The 27,905-nt window shown below is 43.3% G+C and overlaps 1 protein-coding gene across 9 annotated transcripts in view; it reads right to left on the bottom strand.

Annotated features, from left to right (window-relative positions):
- FAT1 (FAT atypical cadherin 1) overlaps positions 1–25,613 on the bottom strand; it is a 122,000-nt gene extending 96,387 nt beyond the window's left edge. For 6 of the 9 annotated variants that reach the window (XR_012923260.1, XR_012923259.1, XM_076010646.1 and 3 more), the window contains exons 1-2: positions 22,646–22,793; positions 6,687–9,969 (exon numbers count right to left, since the gene is read on the bottom strand). Coding sequence is in view for 7 of the 9 variants with exons in the window: in XM_076010646.1 (XP_075866761.1) it covers positions 6,687–9,969; positions 22,646–22,690 (3,328 nt within the window). In the remaining 2 variants the exon portion in view is untranslated. Of the gene's footprint in view, positions 1–6,686; positions 9,970–22,645; positions 22,794–25,212 lie in introns of those variants that run through there. The other 3 variants (XM_076010651.1, XM_076010652.1, XM_076010648.1) reach the window with 2 other exon arrangements.
- Positions 25,614–27,905: the final 2,292 nt, after the last annotated feature.

The following is a 27,905-nucleotide window of genomic DNA, read 5'->3' as shown; positions in this document are numbered from 1 at the left end:
CCAGTCCTATGAACTAAAATAATCCACAAGGTCAAAACAATAGGAACTAAAAAGTTAAGGAAAAAATCCAACATGAACAAACAACTACAGTTTTAAAATCTATTCAATTTCTATAATTGTACAAGGTGGGCATATGGAAAGAACAGACCATATAATTGAACATTAGATCTCTATGCACATAGGTCACTCATCGAGTTATGAACATCCAATCCTTAAACATCCTCAGAACATAAAAACAGTTCCCTGCCGAGAGAGATGGACAATACATTCGCTTGGGCTTTCCCACCACGTACCAGATGGCTGGTGAGGGCAGCTGCTGAGGCCAAGGCATCAAGGAGCACAAAGCAAGAGAACAATGACTCCAAGTAACTCAATTCAAAGGGGAAGTACAAATTAGGTTAGCTCCAGCTACCCTGGGGGTTAAACTGCTTTGGAAGGTTAGCTGGAACCCTAACAACCACCTAAAACAGTGTTTCCACAAGAAAAGGCTCCAAGCAATTAACACCCTGTACAGTTTAGAAAGGCAGCATTTTTACTGATGAAATCATGCTTTCCCAACTGCTAACACAGATAAGACACTTGCCCATCCCTTCAATGTCCAACTAGACAGTGAAGCTATCTATACTCACCTCCATTCACCTACCATTTCACTGGAATAATCTTAAATGATTTAACGGGCACTACTACATAGTTCTGAAATCCTATTCTCCTAAATGCGCTAAACAGCAGTATGCCATTCTGATAAAAAATGGTGGAAGAAGATTCTTAGATTCGAGATTCCTTCAAGACCAAGTTTCCAATCTAAGATTCAAGTCTCCAATCCAGTCTAACCCAGCTTGACTCAGAAACTCATTTAACTGGTAGTTTCCCAACGGGCTCCCTTGGGGCATCTCTCTAGATTATTCTTAAAAGAGTGAGGGGCAATAAAATGTAGTTCTGCCACCACTTAGTGCCCATAAGCTCTCTGCAAACAAACGTTTCCCCATCTGGAACACAGGAGTAAGAGTATCTACCTGGTAGTTGTGGGAATTAAATATATTCATACGCACAGGGTGCTCACAACAGTCCCTGGCTGTAAAGCTCAGGTAAGTGTCTGTGGTGACTACACCGATGCTCACTGCCACTACCACCACTGAAAGCACAGGGGCCAAAGCGAGCCTGTTTCAGGTAAGCAGTTCTACCCCACACCCTCCCAGTCCTGGGACTTGCACACCATTCAGGACTATGTAAGGGCACTACACAGCGGCACACTGTTCTGTTCCACAACATAACATGCCCTCGAATCACACAGTTCACAGAGTTTTAGATGCCAACCCCTTTCCAACAAGATTTATTGGATCAGTACTTAAAGCATCAACTGGTTAAATACCATACAAGCCAGTAAAGAAAAGCTGCCCCTCCATTTTCTTTCAAATCAAAATGGAGTTTCCTTCGGATTTCTAACTAGATGCTATTTTCACCTTCAAACCCTCCTGCTTCAAAGAAGGATCCTTTCCCTGGTAGAAATTATTATTAATACCATGCCCTGCCTTGACTCAGAATCATACACACACACAAGAGCAGAGTTTTACTTCCAAGCACAGCAACAGCACATTATCATAACATCATTTCTGCCAGAGCCCAGCGTTCAGTCTCGCCGTAGCTAGGAAATACGTTTCTTTTCTTTTAAACTTTCCTAGGAGAACAGAAAGAGTGAAGAGGACAGCAGCTGCTGCCACTTGAGGGAGGAGCAAGCAACACAAAAGCCCTTTCACCAGCAAATTTCTTAACTCCTTACCCAGCCTCCCACCAGTATCTACTTAAGTTGCTGCTGCCAGGAATGCTAGACCAGCTCCAGGAGAGGCGCTGGATGCCACTGCACACAGCAGGCCAGACCCCGAACAGATGCGCAGCTCTCGGCCTTCTTACCAACTAGTGAGCCAGGACACTTGGGCCGTCGGTATTCTCCACATTCTACTTCTTGTCATGACAGAACAAGCAACAGAGCAAATGTAGGTCCCAGGGTATAGTCAGAATTTAATTAAATTGTATTTTAATTAAAGTGAGGAAAAGATTTTTTAAACTTGAATGAATCACTAAAATAATTAAAATATTCACAGTTCCACCAAAGCAGACAGAAGCCCCTGAAACATTTTTCCCGTCACTGAGGCCAACAGCAAGGTTAGCCTGGGCTGGCATTCCCGTGCACTACACGGGCACACTCACCCAGTGTGCCAGCAACCAGGGAAGGCAGGAGTTGACCCCCGGGTGGCTGACACAGGAGTGGTGCACCAACACTTCCCCGTAAGGAGAACTGGTAATTTTCTCTTGAGAAAAATGCAGTCCTCCTTTTCCTTCCCTTATTTTCATACAAGGTGACTTATCTTGTTGCAATGACTATACTTCCCTATTAATTCATTCCTTGTCTTTTCATCAAGATGTATATTTCAATCCTGAAACCAGGTCCGGGATTCTAAACGTAACATAGCACTAGTAAGTTTGGACATCTGTTCTTATCTTAATGAAACACATGATCTCCCCAAATAAGTAGAGTCAGAAGGGGGAGACACTCTTTCTTACTAGGTTGCAAAAAGTGAACCAAATCACTCTGGAGTGAAGATGAAACGTACCTAAGGGCATCCCATTACAATACATACGTCAGGGGAACAGACCTCAACAAAATTCTGCCTCAATGCAAGTTTCTATTAACAAAAAAAATCTTTCGGCTAAGCATTTTTCTAGACATTACCTTACTTTTAAAAATTAACAAAAAGCTGCAATAGTTTACTCGTATTCAAGTAATAATTAACTTGATGGGTGGTACCCATCAACCAAGAACAGTAAACTGAGTTTATTATGCAAATCCACAGAAGGGATGCTCAAGATTCTATTTTGCTTACTAAGTTGTTAAAACTTACAAGGCAACCAAAAACACATCTCAAGTAAGAATGGGGTAAATGCTGAGAGAAATATGTCAGACAAACCAAAACCTACGTGTGAAACTACACATGCTTCAAAGATATTTACTCCACTAAACATTTTTGTTAAATCTACTTTATAATCCTCACTGTAGTCCATAAGGAGCAAAAATTTAAGGGGGAGAATCTTAATTAGAGCTCTGGAGACTGGCTCTCTAACAAGACCGACTTTCCAAATAATTTTTCACACAACACTCTACCTTCTCAAACCTCAAATGGAAGAGTAATCATGTGGGCACGGATTTGTCAGAACAGTTCACTAATAATTTACCCAGAGGCCTCTCCAGGAAAAGTGTATGATACAGCAAGCGATTAGCAGATGAGTCAATGACTGCCACCCCCACACTGCAATTACACTGTATCTCTCTGCAAAGCCATTTGCAAAGTATGTACAAAGTACAGAGCTAACAGGACTATATATTTGGCGACGTATTTTAGGTAGTCCACAGGATTTCTACTTCTAGAAGAAAAAATAACAGAAAGCTACTTTCAGATTTCAACAGAAGAAAAGGAGGGATCTTAAAAAACAGAACTAAATTCAGATTGCTGGGTATGTTCTCTGTTGTATGAAAAGTATATAAATCATACACATATCTGACTATGTTGAAATAGGTATAACACCACAAAAATCTGATTACATTCCGCAATCAAGAATAGAAGTTTAAAGGTAAGTCAAAAGCAAGAAACAAACAGTTAAGCAGACGGGTTGGGCTCTTGGGCTCCAGAGCCTAAACAGTCCCGCACAGGCCCGTATCAATTAGCCGGATATTAAATGCATGGCTGTTAGACCAAGTGAGGGCCGGTGGAAGTGGGCAGTGAGCAGAGAGTGAAGTTCCCGAAAGTGCCGGCTTGCCCAGAGGCAGGCCAACCTTTAGCTTGCACTGTCATCTCCCATCGGGCCCCCACTGGCGTCCTGAACCGCTCAGCTTTTCTTCATCTGAGGGGCCTCTTTCCACACTTCCACCACACCCCAGAAACTAGGTAGACAAACTCCAAAGGAATAATTAGCAAATCAAACTTTAGCATTTCTCCTGCACAACACACACTGATTTTTCCTAAAGGAATTACAACCACTGTCCTGCCAGGAATCTCTAAAATAACTTGGGCTGATAATTCTGCCAAAAATATAATATACCTCGCAACACATACCAGATCCAATGTGTAAATATTACTATGTCACTTTTATTCAGTTTCAATAAGCACATAAACATAAATCTACTGTATACTACTTATTTTCCTATGTAAAGCAAGGACCACGGAATAAATGACAAAGAAATCTCTGGCTTCTCTCTCTCACCTTTAAATCTCAATATTTACCCAAATACATAAGTTTCTATACACATACCAACCCCACTGCCCATAGTCCCAACCCCTCCCTGGGCCTCCCACTAAATTACCACCGGAGAAGTCTGGCACTGCCCTGCAGCTCCCAAAGCCACCACACATCTATTTCAGGACACCACCTTGTCTGGTTGGTTGTTTCCTTTTTAGAACCCTGGTAATAAAAATATCCCAATTTCTTAAATTTATAGGTGAAAAATACTAGTTTCCAAATGATTCTTTAAAAAGCAACAATAAAAATACTCTTCACTTGAAAGAAAAACCCCAAAAGGCAGTGTTCATGTAATTTAAGTCATGAAGAGAATGTAAATTAAGATGTGGTTCTATTTTCTGTCTCGACTTTAACTTGTTATAGTTCCTTATAGACTTTTGAAAGCCGTTTTGGAAAGAAATAAAAAGCAGGAATGACAGTTCTTAGAAAATGTTACAAAAACACATCATAGTTCCAGCTTCAGCTACCAACTTTTGTGTATTTTTCTACGTTGACACTGTATCTGAAAATTCTAATTTATATCAGACAGTATGATAAAGGCTTTCTACTCTTCGTATGAATGGTTATCAAATGCTGTTGATTATGCTATTTTTTTCTTGAATTAAAGTAATTATGGGTATTTTAGATGAGTGACATATAATCTGTGGATATAATATATCTAACACATGCTAGTGGCATATAATCCATTAGAAAAAGAATCCAATGAATTGACAAAGGCACAGCAAAAATACCACATCCTCCAAAATAACTTATTTCTAAGATAACAGTTATATTTTTCACATTCTATGCACTTACTAAATGTGGGCGTAGGCACTGGGGTAGGTGTTAAAAATTTGGGGGCTTTTTGTGCTATAAAGTTTTAATGCAATAAAAAAGGTTCCTTTCAGATTTAGAAAGTAAACGTCGATGAGATTAATAAACTGAGCCCCATCTATTACTGATGAGTGCTGTGATTACCCAGTTTCTTTCTATTTCCACTATCATTCCCAGAGGGTAAGACATTCAAAGCCAAAATTCATTAATTTAGTAATTTATTCTTTTAATATTTGTTGAATCCCAGGCACTTTTTGCTGGGTGCTGAAGACAGAAAATGCAAGCCTGCTATTGAAGGCTCATACTCCATACAGGAGACTGACACCTCACTACAATCTCCGTGCAGGGAGAAGTAGGGTATTTGCCAAGTGCAAAGCAATGAACACTCTAGCACGAATCAGCTATCCTGGAGGTCCTGGCTTTAGAACTGTAGTCTAGGCGCAAGAATATAATAACAGAGCACTCTACCATTTCCATAAGATATTAAACTAAACACATGCTAAGAACTTTCCTGTGCTTTTTCACTTAATCCTCACATAATTTTTTTTTTTTTTTTATTGAGATACAGTCTCGCTCTGTTGCTTGGGCTAGAGTGCCCTGGTGTCAGCCTAGCACACAGCAACCTCAAACTCCTGGGCTCAAGTAATCCTCCTACCTCAGCCTCCCAAACAGCTTGGGACTACAGGTGCTCAACACCATGCCTGGCTAATTTTTTCTATTTTTAGTTGCTTGGCTAATTTTTTTTCTACTTTTTTTTTTTTTTAGTAGAGACAAGAGTTTCACTCTTGCTCAGGCTGCTATTGAACTCCTGAGCTCAAGCAATCCTCCCACCTGGGCCTCCCAGAGTGCTAAGATTATAGGTGTGAGACACTGCACCCAGCCTATGCTCAGATAAATCTTGCAGTAACTTTGAATGTCCCATAATGTAGATGAAAAAAGTTATAAGAAGCCATTCACTTATCCAAGATCATAAATTAGCAAATGAAGGAGGCAGGATTCCAAGTCAGGTCTTTTCAGTTCAGCATTTAACTATCCTACACCTGCCTGGCAAACAAAACCTAGAGGAGGTACTAAGTAAAGTAGATCACATTATAGAAGTGTTAGCACATGATGCTCTCTGTGTAATCCTGCAGGTGTGCAATAACCTCTAAACAGCATGCCAATGGTAATGGTGGTAGTTCTAAGTATGAGTCTACAAATATATTAGCTTGAAAAAACATGTCAGGGCTTCTCAAAGTGAGAACAAAACCACAATGATGCCTCTGATAGATACAGAGGACAAACTCAGAGATCAGTACCATTGGTAACAATTTCAATTTCCCCCTGTTCTTTTACCTATTTTATGCCCACTTAATCATTCAGGCTCCTTTGGTTCCATCTTCATGGTTTACCCTACATAAACACATTTACGTATAGCAACTGGACAAAAAAAACATGTATCTATACAAGCACTTCCTCATGTGCACACTTCTATATACTAAGCCCTAATAAAGATCGACTGAGAACTATGAAGCAAGGGTCACAGGCCAGACATGAAAAAAATGGAAGGAGGTATCAAACTAGAGCAATAAAAACATATTTACCTGTTTCTTCATCTATCTTGAAAACACCAACACCAGAACCATCTCTAATGGAATATCGGATCTCCCCATCTCTTCCTGTGTCCTCGTCATGGGCTGATACTGCCATGACTGATGATCCGAGAGGGACATCTTCTTTCACTACACCCTTTTCCACAAAGCTGGAAAACACCGGTGGGTGTAAGTTCTCATTCACGTCAATTACCTCAACTTCAACATAGCAAGTAGAAGACAGAGAAATTGGCTTCCCTTTGTCTTTGGCCCTCACAGTGAGATTATACACCTGCTTCTTCTCAAAGTCCAACTGCTGTACAATTCTAATGGCTCCACTGAGCTTATCCACATCGAAGTGTCCTTCTCCATGGTCCATAAGACTGTACCTCACCTGACTAGACTGACCTAAATCAGGGTCATGGGCCTCTAACCACATGATTATGGTTCCTTCTGGAAGATCCTCTCGAACTTTCACACGGTAATTAGGTGGAATAAACTTAGGTGGGTTGTCATTAACATCTTCTAGCGATACTTTCAAAAGTACAGTAGAAAACAACGGGGGCTCTTCTCTGGCTTGGTCCCTGGCTTCAATCTTTAAGTAGTGCACACGGTGTACTTCACGATCCAGAGGGTGTATAATCTTAACAACACCAGTCACACTGTCAATTGAAAATTTATCTGTGTCTGTAAGGATGGAGTATCTCACATGTCCATTGGGCCCTAGATCTTTATCTGTAGCTTCAACCTGGATGATTTCACTATTTATCTCCTTGTCTTCACTCACTTCAACAAAATAGCTCTCCTGTAAAAACTCAGGTGGGTTATCATTGGCATCCAGGACCACAACATCTAGAAGTTGCCAAGTGGCCTTCTGGGGCATTCCAAGGTCATATACAGTAATATTCAGGGTGTATTTGTCTGTTGTCTCACGGTCAAGTGGAGATAAAATTTTTAGCATTCCTGTTTCCATGTCAATCATGAAGCAACTATCCTCATTTCCTCCAGAAATAGCATAGACCAGTTTTCCATTGAAGCCAGTGTCAAGGTCAGTAGCATTCATGAAAATTATACTGGAACCCACAGGATGGTTTTCCTTTACCTCAATACCAGTCGGAAGAGTACTTCTAAACTGTGGTGCATGAGCATTGACAGAGTGAGAATCAAAGAAAATATCCTCAACTTCCCCCTGACTGTGTAATTTATTTGCCTGCAGGAGTTTCTCTGCCAGCATTTTGGCAACACCGGTCTCCTCACATTGCAAGTTGACCAACTTGCGACTGGCAGCCACGGTTATGTTGATATATAATGGTGTGGCAAAGTTTTCTCCATCGGTAGCTGTAATTCTCAGACTGTGAAAAGACACCTTTGAGCCTAAGCCATCCATTAGCGACTGCTTCAGTGACAACACTCCAGAGTTAGGGTTTAAGCTAAACAAATCTAACTCATTTCCAGCTTCAATCTGATATCTCACCAACTGAAGTTCATCAGCATCAATGGCAGAAACAGTAGTTATCTGCTCTCCCACACCTAGATCCCTGGGAATTGTTCCTTCACAATTTATCTTCTCAAACAAGGGTGTGTTGTCATTCAAGTTATTGAGAGTAATTGTAGCGAGGACTTCAACTTCCCGGCGGTAAGGCAAGCCCCAGTCTGATGCTCGAATCCTTAGAGTATAAACCCGTGGCATCAATTCGTAGTCCAAGTTTTCTGAAGTACTCACAGCACCAGTGAAATGGTCAATCACAAATGGCACATGATTTAAATTTGCAATACTGTATGTCACGTACCCATTCTCACCCTCATCGGGGTCTACAGCACTCACGCTCATGACAGTAGTACCAACGGGCACATTCTCATCAAAGGAGGCTTTGTACGCTGTCTGGGAAAATTCAGGGGGATTGCTATTTGCACCTAAGATTTTAACCAAGACCTTGGTAGAGGCTTTTCTGTCACTCGTCGTTACTTCAAGTTCAAAATGGGATGCCTGCTGTCTTTTAATTGGTTCTAAAATGGAAATGAGCCCTGTGTTGTAATTTAAACTGAATTTAGCTTTTCCAGGTGTACTTTTGAAAACATACCTCAAGTGGGAATAACTAGGAATGGCTTTTACCATGACCACAGGTGTGTTGGGAGGAGCAAATTCACTTATTTCAGCTCTGTAAACATCCTTTTCAAACTTGACTGGCCCAGCTTTGAACTTCGGAGAGGTCACATGAATTACTTTTACTGAAGAGAACTGGGGAGGAGTTCCTTTATCCTTAGCCTGTAGTGTCAGATTGTAGCCAAAAGGATGACTGTCCCAATCAATGCCACCAATGGCTTTGACTTTATATTCTTTACTCCCTGGGAAGGACCTCACTGTTCTAAACTGCTGAAGAAGGTCACCTGCCACAATGCTTAAAGAAGCTATTTCCCCATTGGCACCCTGGTCACAGTCATCCACTGTCACAATGGCATAAGTCGGGTCCTTGTCCAGTTCTGACGGTGATAATGTCACTGCTGTTATCACAGGAGCACACTCATTGGCCTGTTCTACATGGACTGTCAGCTTGGCCATGCTGCTGATACCACTGCTACCGTACAATTTCATTCCACGGTCCACAGCAAGGATTTCCATCTCATAGAGATTGGTCTCTATGTAGTCAAGTTTACCAGTTAAAACTACCACACCACTGGTTGGATGAATAGCAAACATATCTGTTCGGTCTTTAAAACTGTAGTAAAATTCTCCATTGGTTCCTATGTCTGCATCTGTGGCGCTGACTCTTGCAATACTGGTCCTTATGGCCGTGTTCTCGGGTAAAGAAACACTGTACGAGGTGGGTGAGAATAATGGTCTCAAGTCATTTGTATCCAGCACTTGCACCCTGACCTTTGTTCGGGCTTCAGCATTAGTATTTTTTTCAACTGCTTTCACTACCAATGTGTAATGGTCTTTCACCTCTCTATTAAGAATAGCTGTATTTCCTCCTTTGGTCCTTATTCTTAGAAAGCAAAAGTCCCCAAGAATGTACTCTTCAGCTTTGAACAGGTTTTCATTGTCTCCTGAGACAATTTTGTACCTTAATTCCCACAACGGATTGGTGATGTAGATACCCATCTTTACAGGATGCCCAACGTAAGTTTTGGCTGCAGAGTTTTCGTGCACAGTGACATTGTACTGCAAGTGTGTAAACTGTAGAGGAGTCTCTTCAAATCTTTGGCTTCCATCACCATCTCCAAAATGTTGGAGGAGGAGGAGCAAAAGCAGAAGCAAGGCCAAATGGCTCCCCATTGCTTTACTCTCGGGAACCTGAAACAGAAAAAAAAAATAAGAAGCATTACTTCTGGAAGATAAAACAAGCAAAAAAGTATAAGTTGTTTTAAACCCTTATATTTTAATAGTGTATTTTCCATCTATATGGAGTATGAATAAATGCAATGGTTTCGGATTTCCACCCCCCCATTTTCCAATATAAGTATCAACACTCTCCGAACATGTCTAGCATTACTAAATTTTTTGTTTGTTTGTTTTTGTTTTTGAGACAGAGTCTCGTTCTGTTGCCCAGGTTAGAGGACCAAGGTGTCAGCCTAGCCCACAGCGACCTCAAACCTGTGGGCTCAAGGGATCCTCCTACCTCAGCCTCCCAACTAGCTGGGACTACGTGCATGTGCCACCACACCCAGCTAATTTTTTCTATTTTTAGTAGAGACGGGGTCTCACTCTTGCTCAGGCTGGTCTTGAACCCCTGAACTCAAGTGATCCTCCCACCTCGGCCTCTCAGAGTGCTAGGATTACAGGCATGAACCACCACACACCCAGCCTTAGTGTTACTAAATTTAACAAAAATATTTTTTTTGCATATTTGAATGACCCAAATCATAATGAACATCAAATGAAAGATTACTAACTGTAACAACTAAATTGTATTATTATACTTAAATCTTTAAAATAAATACAACCAAATGCTTAAAAGGTAATGATTATTGTTTACATTTACTACATACAACTAATTAAATGCTCTAAAGCTTGCAATCTTCTTGCTAGAACAGTATTGTGAGCATACAAGGCTTTCAACAACTCATTTATGGGGGAAAAAAACCCCAACAGTGGTTTTATATGACCTCCCATAATGGTACCTTATCTCATTTCAAAATTCATCCTGAAATTATATCATTTCTTTATAAGAATGAATGAGCTCACTCCTTATATAAGGGTTTACTGTCTCATTTAGCTCTATATAACTATTTAAAGGTATTAAAATAATTATAGCATCAGTTTGATAATGCTAACATAAAAAAAAAAGGCAGCTTACAAAAACACCCTAGAATTCAGCAGCTTGATGTTAAACAGAGATTTTACTCCCCAAGTCAGTGGAGTAAATCTCACCAACTACATCTATGTTTTATCACCACGGCTGTCAACAACCAGTTGTCAGGAGTGTCTACTATCTTCAGGGCACTGAACAACCTGTTATCCAGGGGCCCTCCATCAGAAGGCAAGGCACACACACAAAAGCTAAATCATCTAAGCCAGGGGTCCTCAAACTTTTTAAACAGGGGGCCAGTTCACTGTCCCTCAGACCGCTGGAGGGCCAGACTATAGTTTAAAAAAAACTATGAACAAATTCCTATGCACACTGCACATATCTTATTTCGAAGTAAAAATAAACAAACGGGCAAAAACACCCGCATGTGGCCCGAGGGCCATAGTTTGAGGATGCCTGATCTAAGCTAACACACTCACAGGCTCGAATCAATGGGGTAAGGGGCAGACCCTGCAGGAGAGTTAGAAGGTAACTTGGGAAGGAAAGAGGAAAATTAAAGAAATGAAGAAAGGGGTGCTTTCACAAATGAGAAGCTGGGCGAAGTCCACTGGGTAGAGGTCTGGCCAGGACAGTTATTTTCAGATCAACTGTTCCCTTATGCCAACAAATTCATCCTGTAAATCAGTATAGCTTCAGAAATCCCCCAGCACTGTCAGTAAGGGACAGCAATGTCAGCAAGAGACAGCACTGTAATCTTGCAAAGTATTTCTCAAATTAATATTCACAGAATGTGATTGCTACCAGAGGTGAAAAGAACAGCAGACTGGAGGGCTGGTTGGACAGCCCAATTGAAATTAGTATGGCGACATCAATTTACAGAATCTTAGCTACTGCCAACTTTGCCCCATCAGTCATTTCCTTAGGGGGGAAAATAAAAGACCTGATATACTTTAAGCAATTAGAAACTTAATTGATGTTGAATCATGTACAAGTTGAGCACCCTAACTTGTTTTTAGCTATCATGCCTTCAACTCTGCAGATAAAGCCAGGAGATTAGACAGATTTTTGGCCTCTAGGAGAACAATTATCATTTAACCAAAATAAGGAAAGAATATTCTCCCCCCAACTATCTCTTTAAATATCTCAATGTGGTCAACAGTTCTAATACTTAGGGAAATTTGAATAGGATGAAATGATCTAGTAATTTTATCAAAACAAGAGAAAAGTTCAATATAATTCAACCTAGTAGGTACTGAGGACCTGCTATCAGACAGCACCTTGACTGGAGTTAAAGACTATAAAAGACACAGATCTCAATCCCAATGCACTTATAAACTAGAAATAAAACTAACATACAAAAAAAAGTTTTGAAGAACAACTAAAAAGATGTTCAACAAACACTGTCTTCTGTTTTAGGAGATATATTATGGCTTAGGAAACATTATTATTGTTAACCCACTTTACAATAAAGGATTATACCAGGATTATATTGCAAGCACTTAAAAGTATTTTTGCTTAATTCTAAATATAAGATATTATGCAGACATTAAAAAGAATAATGTAATGCTCTACATGGATATATAAAGATGTTCAGATATATTAACCGGAAAAACTAAGCTGATCCCATTTATGTTTGTTTTAAAAAGGAGAGAAGGCGTGGATAAACCATCGTCTTCATTATTTAATTTCTTCAGCAAATATTTAATGAGCACCTACTACGTACCAGGTGCAGTTCTAGATGCTAGTGGTTCCAAAGTGAACCAAACTGCCAACAAGTCCTGATGGGAGGACACATTTCCTGGTGAGAGACAAACAAGTACACAGAGTACATCAGATGCTGATGATTAAGTGCTAATGATAAAAAACAAAAGCACAAGAGAGACTGTGGACAGGAACCTGAAGGAGAAAGAACCCTAATTCAAAAGTGCTGAGGTTTCTCACTTCGGCACTACTGACATTTTGGGTGGATAACTCTCAGATTCTCTGGGACACTGTACGATATTCAGCATTATTCCTGGTCTGCACCCATTAAAAGCCTGTAGCATTCCCCATCCTCCCCAACTGTGACAACTAAAAATGTCTTCACACATTGCCAACTGTGCTCCAGGGCTCAAAGTCACCCCCCAGAAGAGAAACACCAGGTTAGAGAAACAAGAAAGAGACCGTGTGGCTGAAGCACAGTAGAGGGGACAGAACACATCATGAAGGGAGTTCTTTTTTATAAAAGAATTTTTTAAAAAATTCTACAATGCTTTTAGATTTGCAGAAAAGCCATAAAGACAGTCTTGCCCATGGTTAACATCTCACATAAGTATGGTATATTTGTCACGCCTAATGAACCAATATTGATACATCATTATTAAGTAAACTTCATACTTTACTCAGCTCCCCTTAGATTTTACCTAAGATTGTTTTTCTGTCTCAGGATCATCCAAGGCACACATTTCATTTGGTTGTCATGTCTCCTTAGGTTCATTCAGAAGGTAAGTTTCTCAGACTTTCCTTGTTTTTAATGACCTTGACAGTTCTGAGAAGTACTAGTCAGGTATTTTGTAGAATGCCTTTCAGGCAAAATGTTCCTCATTTGGAATTTGATGTTTTTCTTAGGATTAGGCTGGGGCTGTGTTTGGGGGAGGAATACCACAGAGATGAAGTGTCATTTTCATCACATGACTTATCTATGTTGATATGGACCTTGTTCTCAGGATGGAGACAGAGTCTGACAGGTTTCTCCACAGCAATGTTGCTTCTCTTCCCTGCCCTTCACCCCCTTTCCGTACTCTCTGCACGGAAGTCACTACATGCAGCCCACACTTAAGGGGTAGAGAGTTATGCTACCCAAATCATTTAAATTCTTCCATAATGTTGATTTGTCTATTCTCCCCCATTTATATATGTATCCAATCATTTTTTTTAAAGATCAGTATGGACTCATAAATGCAGGCTGATTTTGAGACTTTGGAGTTTACTACAAACCAATGAGAAACCACTAGAGGATTTTGAAGAGGAATGACACGATTTAACCTGGAGTGAAAAAGGGTCACTGATATCTGGTGTTGAGAAATGCAAGAGTAAAAGCTGGAGGGAGACCTGACCAGTTAGAGGCTACTATAAAATAGTACAGGAGAGACAGTGGATTGGCCTAAAGATGGAAATGGTAGAGGTGGGAGAAGTGGTCAAACTCTGCATCTATTTCAGCCATTTGCTGATGCATTGGAAGGGCAACAGGGAGGGAAAGAGAGAGCAGAATCGAAGAAGGGGTTCCAAGCAAAGAGAACAAGTGGCTAGGGACTGAGAGGGAAGACTGAGAGAGGAATATAGGTTTTTAGGAGTCAGATCAGCAGTTCAGTTTTAACAAGATAAACTGGAAATGCCCATTGGTTACCCAAGGAAAGCTTTTGAGTGGGCAGTCAGATGTGCAAGAGAGGTCCAGCCTGGAGATACAAATTTGAGAGCTGTCAGAACATGCAACACTCTATTAAAAATCACGAAACTGAATGAGATCATCAAGGAAGCAAGCACAGAGAAGAAAAGAAAACCAAGAACACTGTTGCTCCCTAAGACCTGAAATGAAGGGCAGAAGTGGAGGAGGAACTGACAAAGGAGACAGAGTAGCCAGTAAAGTAGGTAAGGGAACCATGAGTGGTACCATATGAAAAAATGAGTAAATCAATCTTTTGTGCGTGTAGGCCTAACATTAGAACTTAGAAATGACCCATGAATTCTGGCTGGCACCATGCTGCTCTCATCATCACTGATGAAAGGCACCTGCCATAACCCCTGGGGGCTAAGGAAAATGCCCAACATATCAAAGCGCTATGGCTGTCCTCTCCCCATACCTTCCCAGCCACTCAGTCTGACCACAGGCCCTGCCACAACCCACCAGAGTTCTCACAGGACACAGCACAGCTGGAATAAACTTTCTGGACCACATTTATAACAGAAACCTATTACAACCCTGAATTTACTCTGCAAACTTGACTAACAGAATGCCAATGTAACTAGAATAAATCATTAAATGCAATTATCTTGATCAGGAAAAAAGTATATTTGGGAGGAGATATTTTTAACCCTACAGTAATATAAGCAAGAGCCATGAACTCAAGTTTCACTATAAAATGCCCTGATCAAAACGATGGCCATGACTCTATGCAAACCAGTAAGGCTGAATGGGAGAAAGGATACTGACACCATTTCGTTTAAAAAGGACATTACCACCTAGATTTCACGTTTATGAAAACTAAACTCCAAAGACCATCTTAGCCAAGGGCTACATTTTGATATTTAGAAGGTGATCACACTATTTGAACTCAGAATAATTTAGGATTTCTAAAATGTGTTTTTGAAATCGAAAACAAAGAGTGTTACTTAGTTCGATCTTTAGGGAAAAGAACTCTAGGTCCAGAGCTTAAATATCTTTAGCATAGATTTCTGAAAATCCATAAATACAGGAGAAAAATGATTTTTCTAGTAAAATTCAGATATTAATATCCTCATATTTCTTCATTAGGGAGACAGTCATGTCAAATGCTTCACTCAATTACTAGGCACATTCTCCTGTGCTGAGAACATAACTGCATATATTCAAGGATTAAGACCTCAAGCTTAGGTTTTAGAGGTATTTCATACGCTGCAGAAACAGGACATGAGGTAGCACACAGCATTATCCAATGCATAAAATCTGTTAAAGGTTGTATTATTTATTACTGAGAGGTCACAATTCTTACATGCACAAGAAGTCATTCTAGTCCTCTACATAATAGGAAAACAGTACTAAACTTTTCATTCCACATATTGATAAAAATATACAAAGACATTAAAGTTAAGAACTTTATGTCCTCCCTGTTGAGCTCTCCCCACACTCTCATTTTCTATCAACAGTGGTGACACCATCACTAAAATTTAACTTGTTATTGAAATTTAGAGCTTAACGTTCAGTTTAGTGTCACACTGTGAAAGTATTTTTACAGATCTCTAAATTACGAGGACATTTTCAAAGCAATGTCACGAAGTTGTCAAAAAGAGAGAATATGAAATGTCAATGATTCTTGTTTTTAAAAAGTGTTATGTATTAAATGTTTAATAATTTCTAAAATCACTAAGAGCAAAAAAAATTACTGTATCTTACTAAGAAAGCCTGTTTTTATTTTTACTTTTTAGCTATCCAAAAAAAGAAAAAAAAAAAAGAAAGCCTGTTTTTACTAAGCTATAATCAATTTACAGCTTCCAGATACAAAAAAAAAAAAAAAAACCAACCCCAAACTCCATTTTTTAGTAATTACAATAGCCATGGACAATACATTTTTTTTTTTTTGAGACAGAGTCTTACTTTGTTGCCCAGGCTAGAGTGAGTGCCGTGGCGTCAGCCTAGCTCACAGCAACCTCAAACTCCTGGGCTCAAGCGATCCTCCTGCCTCAGCCTCCCAAGTAGCTGGGACTACAGGCATGTGCCACCATGCCTGGCTAATTTTTTCTATGTATATTAGTTGGCCAATTAATTTCTTTCTATTTATAGTAGAGACAGGGTCTCACTCATGCTCAGGCTGGTTTCGAACTCCTGAACTCAAACGATCCACCTGCCTCAGCCTCCCAGAGAGCTAGGATTACAGGCGTGAGCCACCACGCCCAGCTATGGACAATACTTTTAAAAGAGATTTCATTTTGACACTGGAAAACCAGTGAGTAGATCCCATTTATTTTTTGGGTGCATACTAATTCTTTTTAACCCATCTTAATACAATTTTCAGTATAAATGGTGGGGCTACTATGAAGCCTAGAAACTGAGCTTCAGCCTTAGGCTTGGTATAGATCACTTAATTACTTCTGGTAACCCCATGCAGACGTTGTTAGTTTTGATTAGAGCAGCTGTAAGTCTGACAACTCCAGCAAGACTTAATTTAAATAGAGCCTTCACATGATCAACAATTGATTCCAATTTAACTCCAGGAATGGTCTTTACTGATAGTGACAGTGCAGAACTTACAAATCTGACTTTTTCAGAACTTAAAACTTCAGCACTGACATGATTTAATCAATCCAAAATAAATTCTTAAAAGTGTTCTCAGCCTTGAGGAAGTTAAACGGATGTCCTAATTTTTAAATAGCCTCTCTATAAAATCTACTAATTTACATGAACCTATAAAACATGTCTGTAGGCATTATGGAGATGGCAGCTTCTAGTTGTCCTGTGCTGCTGGGACCTAAAAGACAAGACAGGGGAACAAGGTCTGCATGTCTATTCCTGGCTGGACAGGCATTCTTGTGCTATTCTTCCTTTCCCTTCTCTTTACAGAGACAGAACCCTTCTAAATTACTTATCCCCCAGCCACTTTCTCCTCCTCCACATTCCAGGACAAACTTTGCCCCAAGAGACGCTCCATAAACAGACCATTTAACTCTTGTGATTTAGGATCATCTCACCTAATGTATTTTTCTCTGCACACAGAAATAATTTAAGTGGTGTTTTGGCAGGGCAGCTGATAATTAACACTGGCCACTTCTTCTACTCTCAAATTAGTAAGGTTTCATTATGAATCAAATTGCGTTCCCTGTGTAGTTAGGTACACATACAGGCACTCCACTGAACGACGGATCAGGAAGGGAATGTGCCCTGTACAGTAAGAAAACGGAAGTCCTCAGGGAGAAAGTCCCTCATCTTCTCTCCTCTCCTTAAAAATGTTCTCTTCACCTGTTCACACCTCAGAAGAGACACCACCCATCCTAGCTACAAATAAAGACACTCCTGATGCCGTAACATCCTGCCCCATCTATGGCTCTTCTCTCCGGAATTCTCTCTCCCAGCCTAACATCCTCCACACCCCTTCATTACCAACCCCCTCTGCTGAGTCTCCACACACAGGGTCCTTCCTACTTGAAAACAAACTTCACTAAAACCTTCGCTCCCTTCAAATGAACACGCTATCTCTTTCTTTCCTACGCTGACAAAAAACTCAAAAAGAGTAGTTTCTCAGCACCACGCCGACCTCCTCAGAACTCCCTCTCCTCTAGGGCCTGCTGCACACGGGCCCTGGAGCTCCTTCCTGGCAGCACAGACAGCTTCCTCTGGCATCACAAGCTAATGTCAAGTGACCTTTTCTCAGTGCTCATCCTCCTTGACTTAAATGTCATATTTGACACTACTCACTCCCCTCTCCAACACCCTAGTGTCCTTCATATGGGCACAGACTGCCTAAAAACAGAGGCAATCCATAAACACGCAAAAAATGAATAACAGGACATTTTCCTGATTCCCTTCAATACTTTGTTATATTCCACACTGACTCTTCCACCTTGAAGCCTGGCATTACAAACCTGTCTCCCAACTCTTTCTACACGTGCATTTATTACTTAAAGATCTCATCCACTCTGCCTCAATCATGAAGGATTACTGTCAAATCCCAAACTCCAGCCTAACATCTCTCAAGTGCCTTGAACACTCCCCCTGAAATACCATCAGACCTAAGCTATACAGTCGGCCCTCTGTACCTCTGTGTTCATATCCATGGATTCAACCAACTAAGGATAAAAAAAAAACAAAACACACACAACTTAAAACATTTTTTAAAAAAATGCAGTATAACAACTATTTACATAGCATTTACATTATAGTAAGTAGTGTAAGTAATCTAGAGGTGATTTAAAATATATGGGAAGATGTGTGGGTAGGTTACATGCAAATACTACTCCATTGCAAATGAGGGACTTGAGCATCCTTGACTTTGATATCATAGGGAGTCCTGGAACCAAGCCCCTCAGATACCAAGGGACAACTGATTACTCTTCATCCATTCCCCACTGCAAAATAACACCTGTTCCAGTGTATTTTCCAATTTCAGTGAAGTTTCACCACTTCCCAAATCACCCAAGTTTTGCAAACTAAGAAACAAAAAAGAAGGAGATAAGAATCATAAAATCTGGGATCTAGCCCCAGCTCTGTCACTATTCAACTGTGTGAATTCAAGGAAGTTGCTTCATCCTTTGGACTCCATTTCTCTCTTAAATGCAGGATTTCCATGATTTTTATTAATACCTGCCAAACCTTCATTTCTCAAAAGTTATCTAGACTTGACATTTTATTCTCAATTTCCCAAAATGATTCCTTTTCCATTTCTGCTACCACCTAGTTCATATGTGTATTTGTTCAGGCATAGTATTCCAATTTCTTTTTTCTGGACCCCATTCTATTTCGCCTATTCAAATGTTTTTGTGACATTATTCCCTAGTTTGAAAATATTCACAATTTCCCCTTTGTCTGCTGAGTATGTATATTTTTCTTAATCTTGTATTAAAGATCTTTGATAATCTGACTTCTACCTCTCTCCCTAATCTAATTTCCCAATATTACTTCCTATTTCAAACCCAAAAAGTATATATTTCCTACAGGCTTGCAAGTCTAGCAACCAAGCTGTCTTAAGTCAGTCACACCACCTGCTGGTCAGGCTCTAGATCTTCCCTTCTGAAAGACAATGCAAACATTACTATTTTATTTTTTACTGCCCTCCACTCCTCACATACAGCTTATTTTTACATTTTTCTTCAACATTTCCTTCTTCTCCTCTATCCTTTAAACCCTGCCCCATAAAAATCAACCTTCCTGGTTTATAGGCCAATTGAAGTCACAGTCATAGAATGAATGTCTATATTCTCCCTAAAAGAAAATAGCAGCATGCATGACAAACCAACAAACCCTTTTCCCAAAGATAACATAGTATGCTTAGGTCTCCAGACGCTTCTCTTTATTCTTCATACCGCAATCAAGCCAGATTATGGTTCTATAATTTGCTTTGCACATGTTATCTCCTCTCCTTGAATTATTCCCTCCTGATTCGCTCTTTCCTCTGAACTCACCCTACCCTAAATCCACCAACCGCAAATCCCCCAGCTCACTGAGGTGCTATGATAGACTACCTTAACCCTACTGGACCTCTCAGCACATTGCACTGTAACTGTTCACTTGTCCTTCTCCCTCTTTGCACTGTAAGCTCCTTGAGGACAGGAAACATGACTTAGTCACCAGGAGATACTGCATCTGGCCCAATGTTTGGCAAGGAGGAGATACACAGATGTTGGACTGTTAAATGGACACATGAGAGGATTAAAAATAAGAACAGAAGGCAAGTAGGGGAGATAGGGAGGGGAAAACACAACAAAATAATACATCCAACCTTTTCAAACCAACAAAAAATCCAGGCACAACCCCAAGGCCAGTAACAACACTGCAAATGGCTGCCCTGTGGAGGACTCTAATTCCAGCTGCCCAGAAAGAGGTTACCATCCACCTTAAAGTGGTTCAAAATTGGCTCTAGGTGATGCCAGATGAGTGTCTGTATTGCAGATTAGTATGAAGCTCTATGCTTTAACATTCTATGAAGGATAGAGATTAAATTATGACTGATTTTCCTAAGTAGTTTATAGAAGACATTTAATTACTTCACAGACTTATCTCCACATATACAACGAATTAAGCAAGAGTTTGGGTGATATATTTAAATCTGGGACTTGCAGGAAAAGATGATTTTAAAAACTTTAAAATGTGAAACATACAAATTCCTCATTTGATCACATATATTTTTGAAATAAAAAGTTCTCAGATATGAGACAAAATGGCAACTTTCTGATCTTAAATGACATATTAGCACTCATTTCAAAGACTCCTTTCTAATGTTTAAGGATAAACACCTGCAAATTGAACAATTATATGAGGCCAAAGGATAGAGTTTGGCTTTGTCATCTGTATAATTTGGTCAAAAGAACACTTACTACTGCAAATTCCAACTCATAAAGATTTAAACAGAACATCTAGCCTTATGTCTCCCTGCTATTAAACCAGGTCCTTTAGGCTACAAATTAGGCCACTAAGACTGCATTTAATGCAACAATAATGTCTATATTGACACAGTTTATTGACTCTATATAAAATCAGCCAAACTTGGGTGGGAAACAGGTGGTGGTAGAGAGTTATAACAGATAATCTCGAAGATCCTGCCCACTTCTACCATTCATAGAAATGTCTGCTCCAAAGGTGGCACCAGACCTACGTCTAAAGACACACACCTGAGAGGCAGAGGATTAGGGGAATGGTGACAGTACGTGTTAGTCTGCACACAATCTTTAAATATTTTTCTGCCCATAACCTGGATTTAAATGATCTGCTAACATGCTGAGAACCCAACAAGGATATTTCTAATGACTAATTAAAAGATACAAACGAATATACAAGTGGCCAAAATGATTTCATGAAGTCCTCTCAACCTCACTTCCTTCGTAAATGAAGTCCATTTTTCAAGAAATGGGTATATAAATGCAAACTTTATTCAATTCAAACCTTACACTGAGCGTGTTAAATGCCTTGTCTGGCATAACTTAGAGTTCTACCAATTGTTTAAAAAAGTACAGTATTGTAAGTATTTTTATATCTTAAAGCTTAAATGCATAACAAGGAAAGAGATAAATTCTAATTGTGGAATCAGAGCTGTCCTTCTAAGACACAAACACAAAGTCAAATGTCAGAATTTAACCTATATAACTGGAGACACACCTTTTCCTGAGTACCTGTAACAACTGGATGTCTTGGGTAACATAACCAAACTCATTAAGAGTAATGTGGAAAACATCACCATTAACTAGTTTTAACACACACAGAAATCTTCTTAAACTACTGAATTCATCTCTATACATGAAACATTAATAATCTTCTGAAAAAGAAATAACTGAAGGCAATTTTAAATCTTTCCTGATTCTAATAGTCACTGTGAATAACCAGTTTTAAAAAAACACGCCTCTACCACGCACCAGGGAATTGCTTAACACATGCCACTTAACGAAAGCATAGTTCAGACCCATGCAGCAAAAAAAAAACAAAACCTAACTGCATAGAAAATATTTATGAGTTTACTTTCCTAATTCATACAATTGCGTCCTTGTTTCTAAAGCCCTGCCATTCACATCAGTAGGAACAAAAAAAAAACTCACAGACAACAGAAAGTTGGCTCCCTACGAGAATGCCTTCTAAGTAAGAAAAAGCCCTGAAGAACTAGAATCTCTTAAAAAAAAAAGAAGAAGAAGAAAAAAGAAAGAAACTTACAAGTTTCTCTTCTGGAGAAGACAGAAGCAACTGACAACCGCACATTCTGCAAAGGCTCAGCCCGGGAAGTCTATCCATCGCACCCTTTCAAACTGCATTCAACCAGTGGCATTTCAATCTCAGCGCAGCACTGCACCACACATGCCAGGGAACTGCGACTCCATTTCAAAGAGCCCACCTTCAGGCTCCCGGCTCTCCCTAATCGCACCTACACTGCGCACAAATATATCACACGCCGGGAACACCGTCCCAGGAGCGAGAGCGGCGGCGCCGCGGGCAGGCCGGCTCTCCGGGAGAGAGCGAGTGGCGCGCGGGCAGTTCCGAGCTCGGTGCGCCCGGAGCCCGGCGGCCGCGCGGATCCCCAGCGCCCGCCCCAGGGCCGCACGCGGCGGCGCCCGCCGGTCCTCGCCGCCGCGCCCGCCCCGCCGCCCCAGCACCGAAATGCCCCCGCTGGAAAGGTCAAGTCGCTCCCACCTTCCAGCGAGGCTCTTTCTCCCATCCGCCCTTCGAACACCCGGGGCAGGAGGGGCCCGAGCCGGCCGGTCCGGGGGCGGCGCCCGCCGCAGCCAGCTGCACGCCCCCCGCGCGCGGACGGCTCCGGCGCCCCGCCGCTCGCCCTCCCGTCCCAACTAACTTACAGCAAAGTTGCTCTTAAGTAGCGGCTGCACTCTCGAGGCGCTCATCCCGTCACCTCAGCGCGCCCCAGAGCCGGGGCCGGCTGCGCCGGGGGCTCCCCGGGACCCGCACGTCCGCATGGCGCCCGCCGCCCCACCGCCTGGCCGCCCGCGCGCCCCGCTCCCGCGGCCACCCGGCTCCCCGGGAAGCTCCGCTCGGCACGGGCGCCTCACGCTCCCGGCGCGGAGGAGATCCCTCCGCCCGAGGCCACGCCCGCCAGCGCCGGCGCTCGTTTCTCGGGCGCGGAAACTCGAGCCGACTTTCCCCGGCGGCGGGAGCCGGCGCCCGCGGGCCCGGGCGGAGAGACCCCTCTCCCCGCAGAAGCCGCCTCCGCGCGGGCACGAGACAAGCCAGCGCCCAGAGGCATCTTGCCACAGTCCGGGGAACAGTCTGGGGCTTGTTCTAATGCCGAGGCTACTTATGGCCAGCACACGGACGCGGGTGCAGGGAATGAATAAGGAATCTTCCCCGCTGGTAAAGGGGGAAACGCTAGCTTAGCTTAAAACAAAGTCAGCTGGGGCCTAATGTAAAAGCTCCCCACGCATCCCTTTAGATTTTCTAGAACCTCCGGGGAATTTCTAGGTCTGCATTTGAATGCCTCGGTTCTGGGTGTGCAGTTGCTTGGAGGGATAAAATCCGTTCCTGTAAGAAGGAATGCGGCCGGGCTGGAATGCAGTCCCTCCTTCAGGCCACACCAAGTCCCGGGAAGATGCAAACGCTTCCCCCGCGACCTCTCCGAGCAGGCACGGCCAGACCCCGACCTCCGGCTCGCGGGGAGCGAGCCCCGGCGCCCCGCTCTGCGGGACGGAAGGCAGGGTGCCGCCCGGGGAGCGTTCCCAGCCGCGAGTCCGCCCCGACGGGCCCGCGCACGGCGAGCCCAGGCTCCGGGAACTCCCTGTGTCCAGCGCCCGCGCTCCCATCCCGGGCGCCCGCGAGCCTCCAGACCCTGGCCCTGCGCGGCGGCCCGCAGCGCCCGAGCGCCCCGCAGCGCTGGGACGCGGCCCCCAGGAGGAGGACATGCCCTCGGAAAGTTTGTGCCACTCGCACACTCTAGCACCGCGAGGACAAAGAGATCCGATTTCCCCGGGCCAGGTGCAGGGAGCTTCGGGGCAACAGAGAGGCAGTCTAGTGTTAAGAGGAATTGCATGGTTCAAAGTTAATGCAGTCACCTCCTGAGTCACCTTAAAGACGGTGATTGAACAGAAAAAGGCGCCTAGAAGGTTATGGCTGAGAAGCGAAATAAAGCCTGCAGAGTGGGTGTGCGGGTTGGTAGCACCGTTTGCCCTACTCGCTGCTTACAATGCACACGAATGCACACATCCAGCAGTATAAACACCAACATCCAAACGCTCGCTCGGCCACGGCCATGACTGCGCAGGTGGCCCCTGGCGTTACAGGTCGATTTCCTACGTGGACACCTCGGAAGTGGGCGCCCTGACCTGCGAGCTCCCCAGGATTTGCGCCCCGGCCGCTCTCTCCCGGCACTAGCCCACCGCGCCGGAATGCCGGCGGTCCGCGGGAGCGAGGGGGCGGGCGCAGCGCCGAGAGGGGGAGGGAAGAACAGCGAAAAGTGCAAAGATACCGTTCCTGTAACACAAAATCTCAGGATTTTTTTTAAGTGGCACAAAATAATTCCGAATAAATTACCATTCATGAATAAATAATAACGCTCACTAGGACTAAAACATGTGTGGGAATCCCGATTTTCCAAGCTCACTGGGAAACCTAATTGCCTGGAAGAAGTTGCACTTCGTCGCCACAGGAACCGCCGCGAGCCAGAGATGGAGAGACTGCAGGCTGCGGCTCTGCCACGATTTTACTGATCCTTTGGCGCCAACAGAACGAAATAGGGATGCCTTTTTGGCTACCATCGAATTACTTTCACATGAAAGAGGAATATGGTTCAAGTTCCACATTTGTCCTTTAATCGACCCTCCCTAAACCCTGTCCCCAAAGGCTCCCGGAATTAGGGAGAAGGGGGACGGTTCCCAAAACAAAACGCTTCCCCGCAGCACAGCCTCTGCATGCGGTCCACCCAAGCTGACTAGTGGCAGTCGTACGGAGGATGGGCCGGGGTGGGGGGCAGCTGAGGCCGGGGTGAGCACGCGCCCGCGTGCCCGGAGCGCCCGGGAGGTCCGAGTTCGCCTCGGCGCGGAGCCCGGCGAGGAGCGCGCCGTGCCGGGCGCCCGGACTAGAGGGCGCTGCGCCACTGCAGATCTCGCGGTCCCCGAGGCGCCCTCCCTAGGCACCATTTCTATAATAAGTTACATTCAAAATAATGCACAAACGGCATCTCCTCTCAAGTTCTTTTGAACACTGCTCTGTGTTTTATGAATTCCAAAAGCTGTGCGTGCACATCTTTCATTGCCGAGCTGTGCACACCCGGAGAGAGGTGGGTGCAGCTCCGCGACTGGAGAGCCTGTAGGATGCACACGCTTTCCTGCTCTCGGTTGGAGCCAAACACTCCCATGTAATTTCATATACGTTTAAACTTAAATACGAAAAGGCACGCACGGAACAAAGAACTCACCAGTCCAGCCGAGTCCGCGATGCTCCGCTCGAAAGTCCCCGGCAGCTCAGTAATCCCCACGCGGTCTGGATGTGTGTTAAGAGCCGTGCCCGACGTCCCAACTTTGCCTCCCTCGGATCCTCAGCATATCCCCAGCCGGAGTGCGATCCGCGCGTGCAGCCCGGCCCCGGGCGGCCGCATCTCCCTAGGCTTCCGACCCGGGTGAAACTTGAGCCCCAAAAGGAGGCGCAAAGAGTGCGCGAGGGCTGCAGAGGGGCCGCGGGGAAGCCAAGTTTGTCAGGACATGTCCAGGCGGCGAGCCGCCGAGTTGAGGAGTTGCGGCCGGTAGCGGCGGCGGATCACTGCCTCTTTGCCCCACTCCCTCCCTCTTGGAGGAGGGGGCAGGGGAGGTGACGTCAGGGCCCCGCCTCGCCCCCGGGTCCCCGGCGCAGACCGGGTTCTCCGGCGGGGTCCGCCGCCCCGGCAGTCGCGGCAGCGGGCGCGAAGGCTGCCGCGGGCTCCCCTGCCGCAGCGCTCTCTGCGGCGAGACGTCTGTCCCCCCGCACCCTGGCGACGTCCCCGGCCCCCGGAGCGCTGGGCTCCTCGCACTCAGCACCGGAGCCGCCCCGAGCCCCGCCGCGCGCGCCTCCCCGGCTTACGAGCCCGTCTCCCGCGGCGCTTCCCACGCCTCGGACTGCAGGTGATGCTCTTCCTCTTCTGCAGCTGAAATTCGTCGCGACGTGTACAGCCTGCCAGGTTTTCTGCTGGGCGGAAGCATGAACAGTCTCTGCAGACTGGCCTGGACGACTTGTACTTTGTAGCCCTCCAACTTCTGGGTGCCATGTATTTTAAGGACTTCTTGTGCGCCAGCGCTGTTCGTGGTCTTTGTGTTGAAAATCACAGAGCCATATTTTAATTTTCAAATTCCTTCCAAATGCTCCTGTGTCTTTGACTGTACTCTGAAGCAGATAAGGTTCCGAGGGGTGGGGGGAAGAGACGGGGGAGGAGCCAATTTCTAATGTGTCTTACAAGTCATCCACAGAGATAGGGGCTAATACATAAATCAATCGCCTACTCTTCGTAATAATACGTATTTAAATACACGCAAACACTGTTGAAGTTTAATTTATAACTGAATGCGGCGTCTTTATGTAAGCATCCAGACTCCAGGAAAATATCTGCTGTGGAGTATTTTCTAATGCCTCCAAAGTACCAAAATAAAATATCTGCTGAACAGCATGAAATTCCGAGGGAGCCATTTCTGTGAATTGACACTGTCCTCAGAAGATTGGCATTAAAATTCAAAGCTCCCTGAAAAAGGGGGCTGAGGACAGGTGCTATCAATATATTTGCATCCATGAGTGTAAATCCATCCATCAGTTTAGCTGGTCATTCTTTTTTGATAGTCAAGGAGCAAAAACCCTGAAGACACTGGAAACCCGGCAAGGAGTTAAGCAGTAAGGCGAGAAAAAGATTTAAGTAGATGAAGCGATTGGAGTGTTATGTGTGTTTAGCCTTGAAGTCATATAACTTCTCTAAATTTCAGTATCCTCGTCGGTGATATGGGAATAATATCTGCTTCACATGGTAAAAATGTACTCATGTGTTTATCCATTCAAAAAAATTATATAGGCAGGCAGCACATTTTTTACTGGGCATCATATAAAGTGTCTAGCAAATATATAGTAAGTACTTGATCAATATTAGTTCTCTTACCTTCCCCCCACCTTCTTTGCAGTGTCTCAGTTTTCTTTTCTATAAATCAGGAAGGGAAAAGCAAGTGATCGCCAGTGATTCTAGGTACATTTTGATTTGGAAGGGAGGGGCGGGCTCTAGGAAGCTAGGATGTGGTGGGGGTTGGGGGTGGGAAAGGGTCCGTAGAGGCCCCTGCAGGCTCAGGTGGCAGCAGAAGGTGCCAGATTCCCAAGGAGGGAGGAGGCAGTCTAAAGGAAGACTGAACTGAAAGACCAGCCTGTCTTGAGTCCAGCAGGCTTCTTATTTCTCACTATTTCAACTAGAAATTTACTACATATTACAAGCCCTAAAAATGACACACATAAATTCACCCTGAGAGGCTGCTGTGCAAGTTACTCGGTTTGCTACGCTAGTCTTCAATGTTGTCATAGGTAAACCAAATTATTCCTATTTTTAAAAAGAAAAAACACAAGAAGAACGTATGTTTAACAATTGATGATATTCATCGAAATGTCTAGTTTTAAAAGTGAGAGGGACAGAAAACTTTTAACGAAATCTCTAGACCTGCACGGTCCAATGTACTAGGTAGCTACTGGCCACATGAGGCTATTTTCATTTAAACTAAATTAAAATTCAGTTCCTTAGCCTCACTAACTACATTTCATGTATTCAGTATCCACATGTGGCTAATGGCTACTCTATTGGTCACAGCAAATTGAAGAACATTTTCATCATGACAGAGTTCTGTTGGACAACACTGTTACAGACCTTTAAAAACTTTGCTGTTGGTTCATGGATGACTACAAGTATTAAAATTTCAATGCATTTTATATTATCACTCCTAAAGTCATGGGGGGGGGCGGGAAACCTAGAATCATGGGAGGATTCACTCATTCACAAATATTTATCAAGTACCCACAATATGCTAGGAGAAATTATAGAGGACTCAAAATTTAATGAGTTATGTATGTTTAGCGATAAAGAAATATTAACATGGCCTTTTTTCCATCTTTGCTGTG

Source organism: Microcebus murinus, chromosome 15, assembly GCF_040939455.1.
Source record: "Microcebus murinus isolate Inina chromosome 15, M.murinus_Inina_mat1.0, whole genome shotgun sequence".
Classification (NCBI taxonomy): domain Eukaryota; kingdom Metazoa; phylum Chordata; class Mammalia; order Primates; family Cheirogaleidae; genus Microcebus; species Microcebus murinus.
Note: the sequence above shows the minus strand (reverse complement) of the source record. Positions and strands in the feature narration are given on the sequence as shown.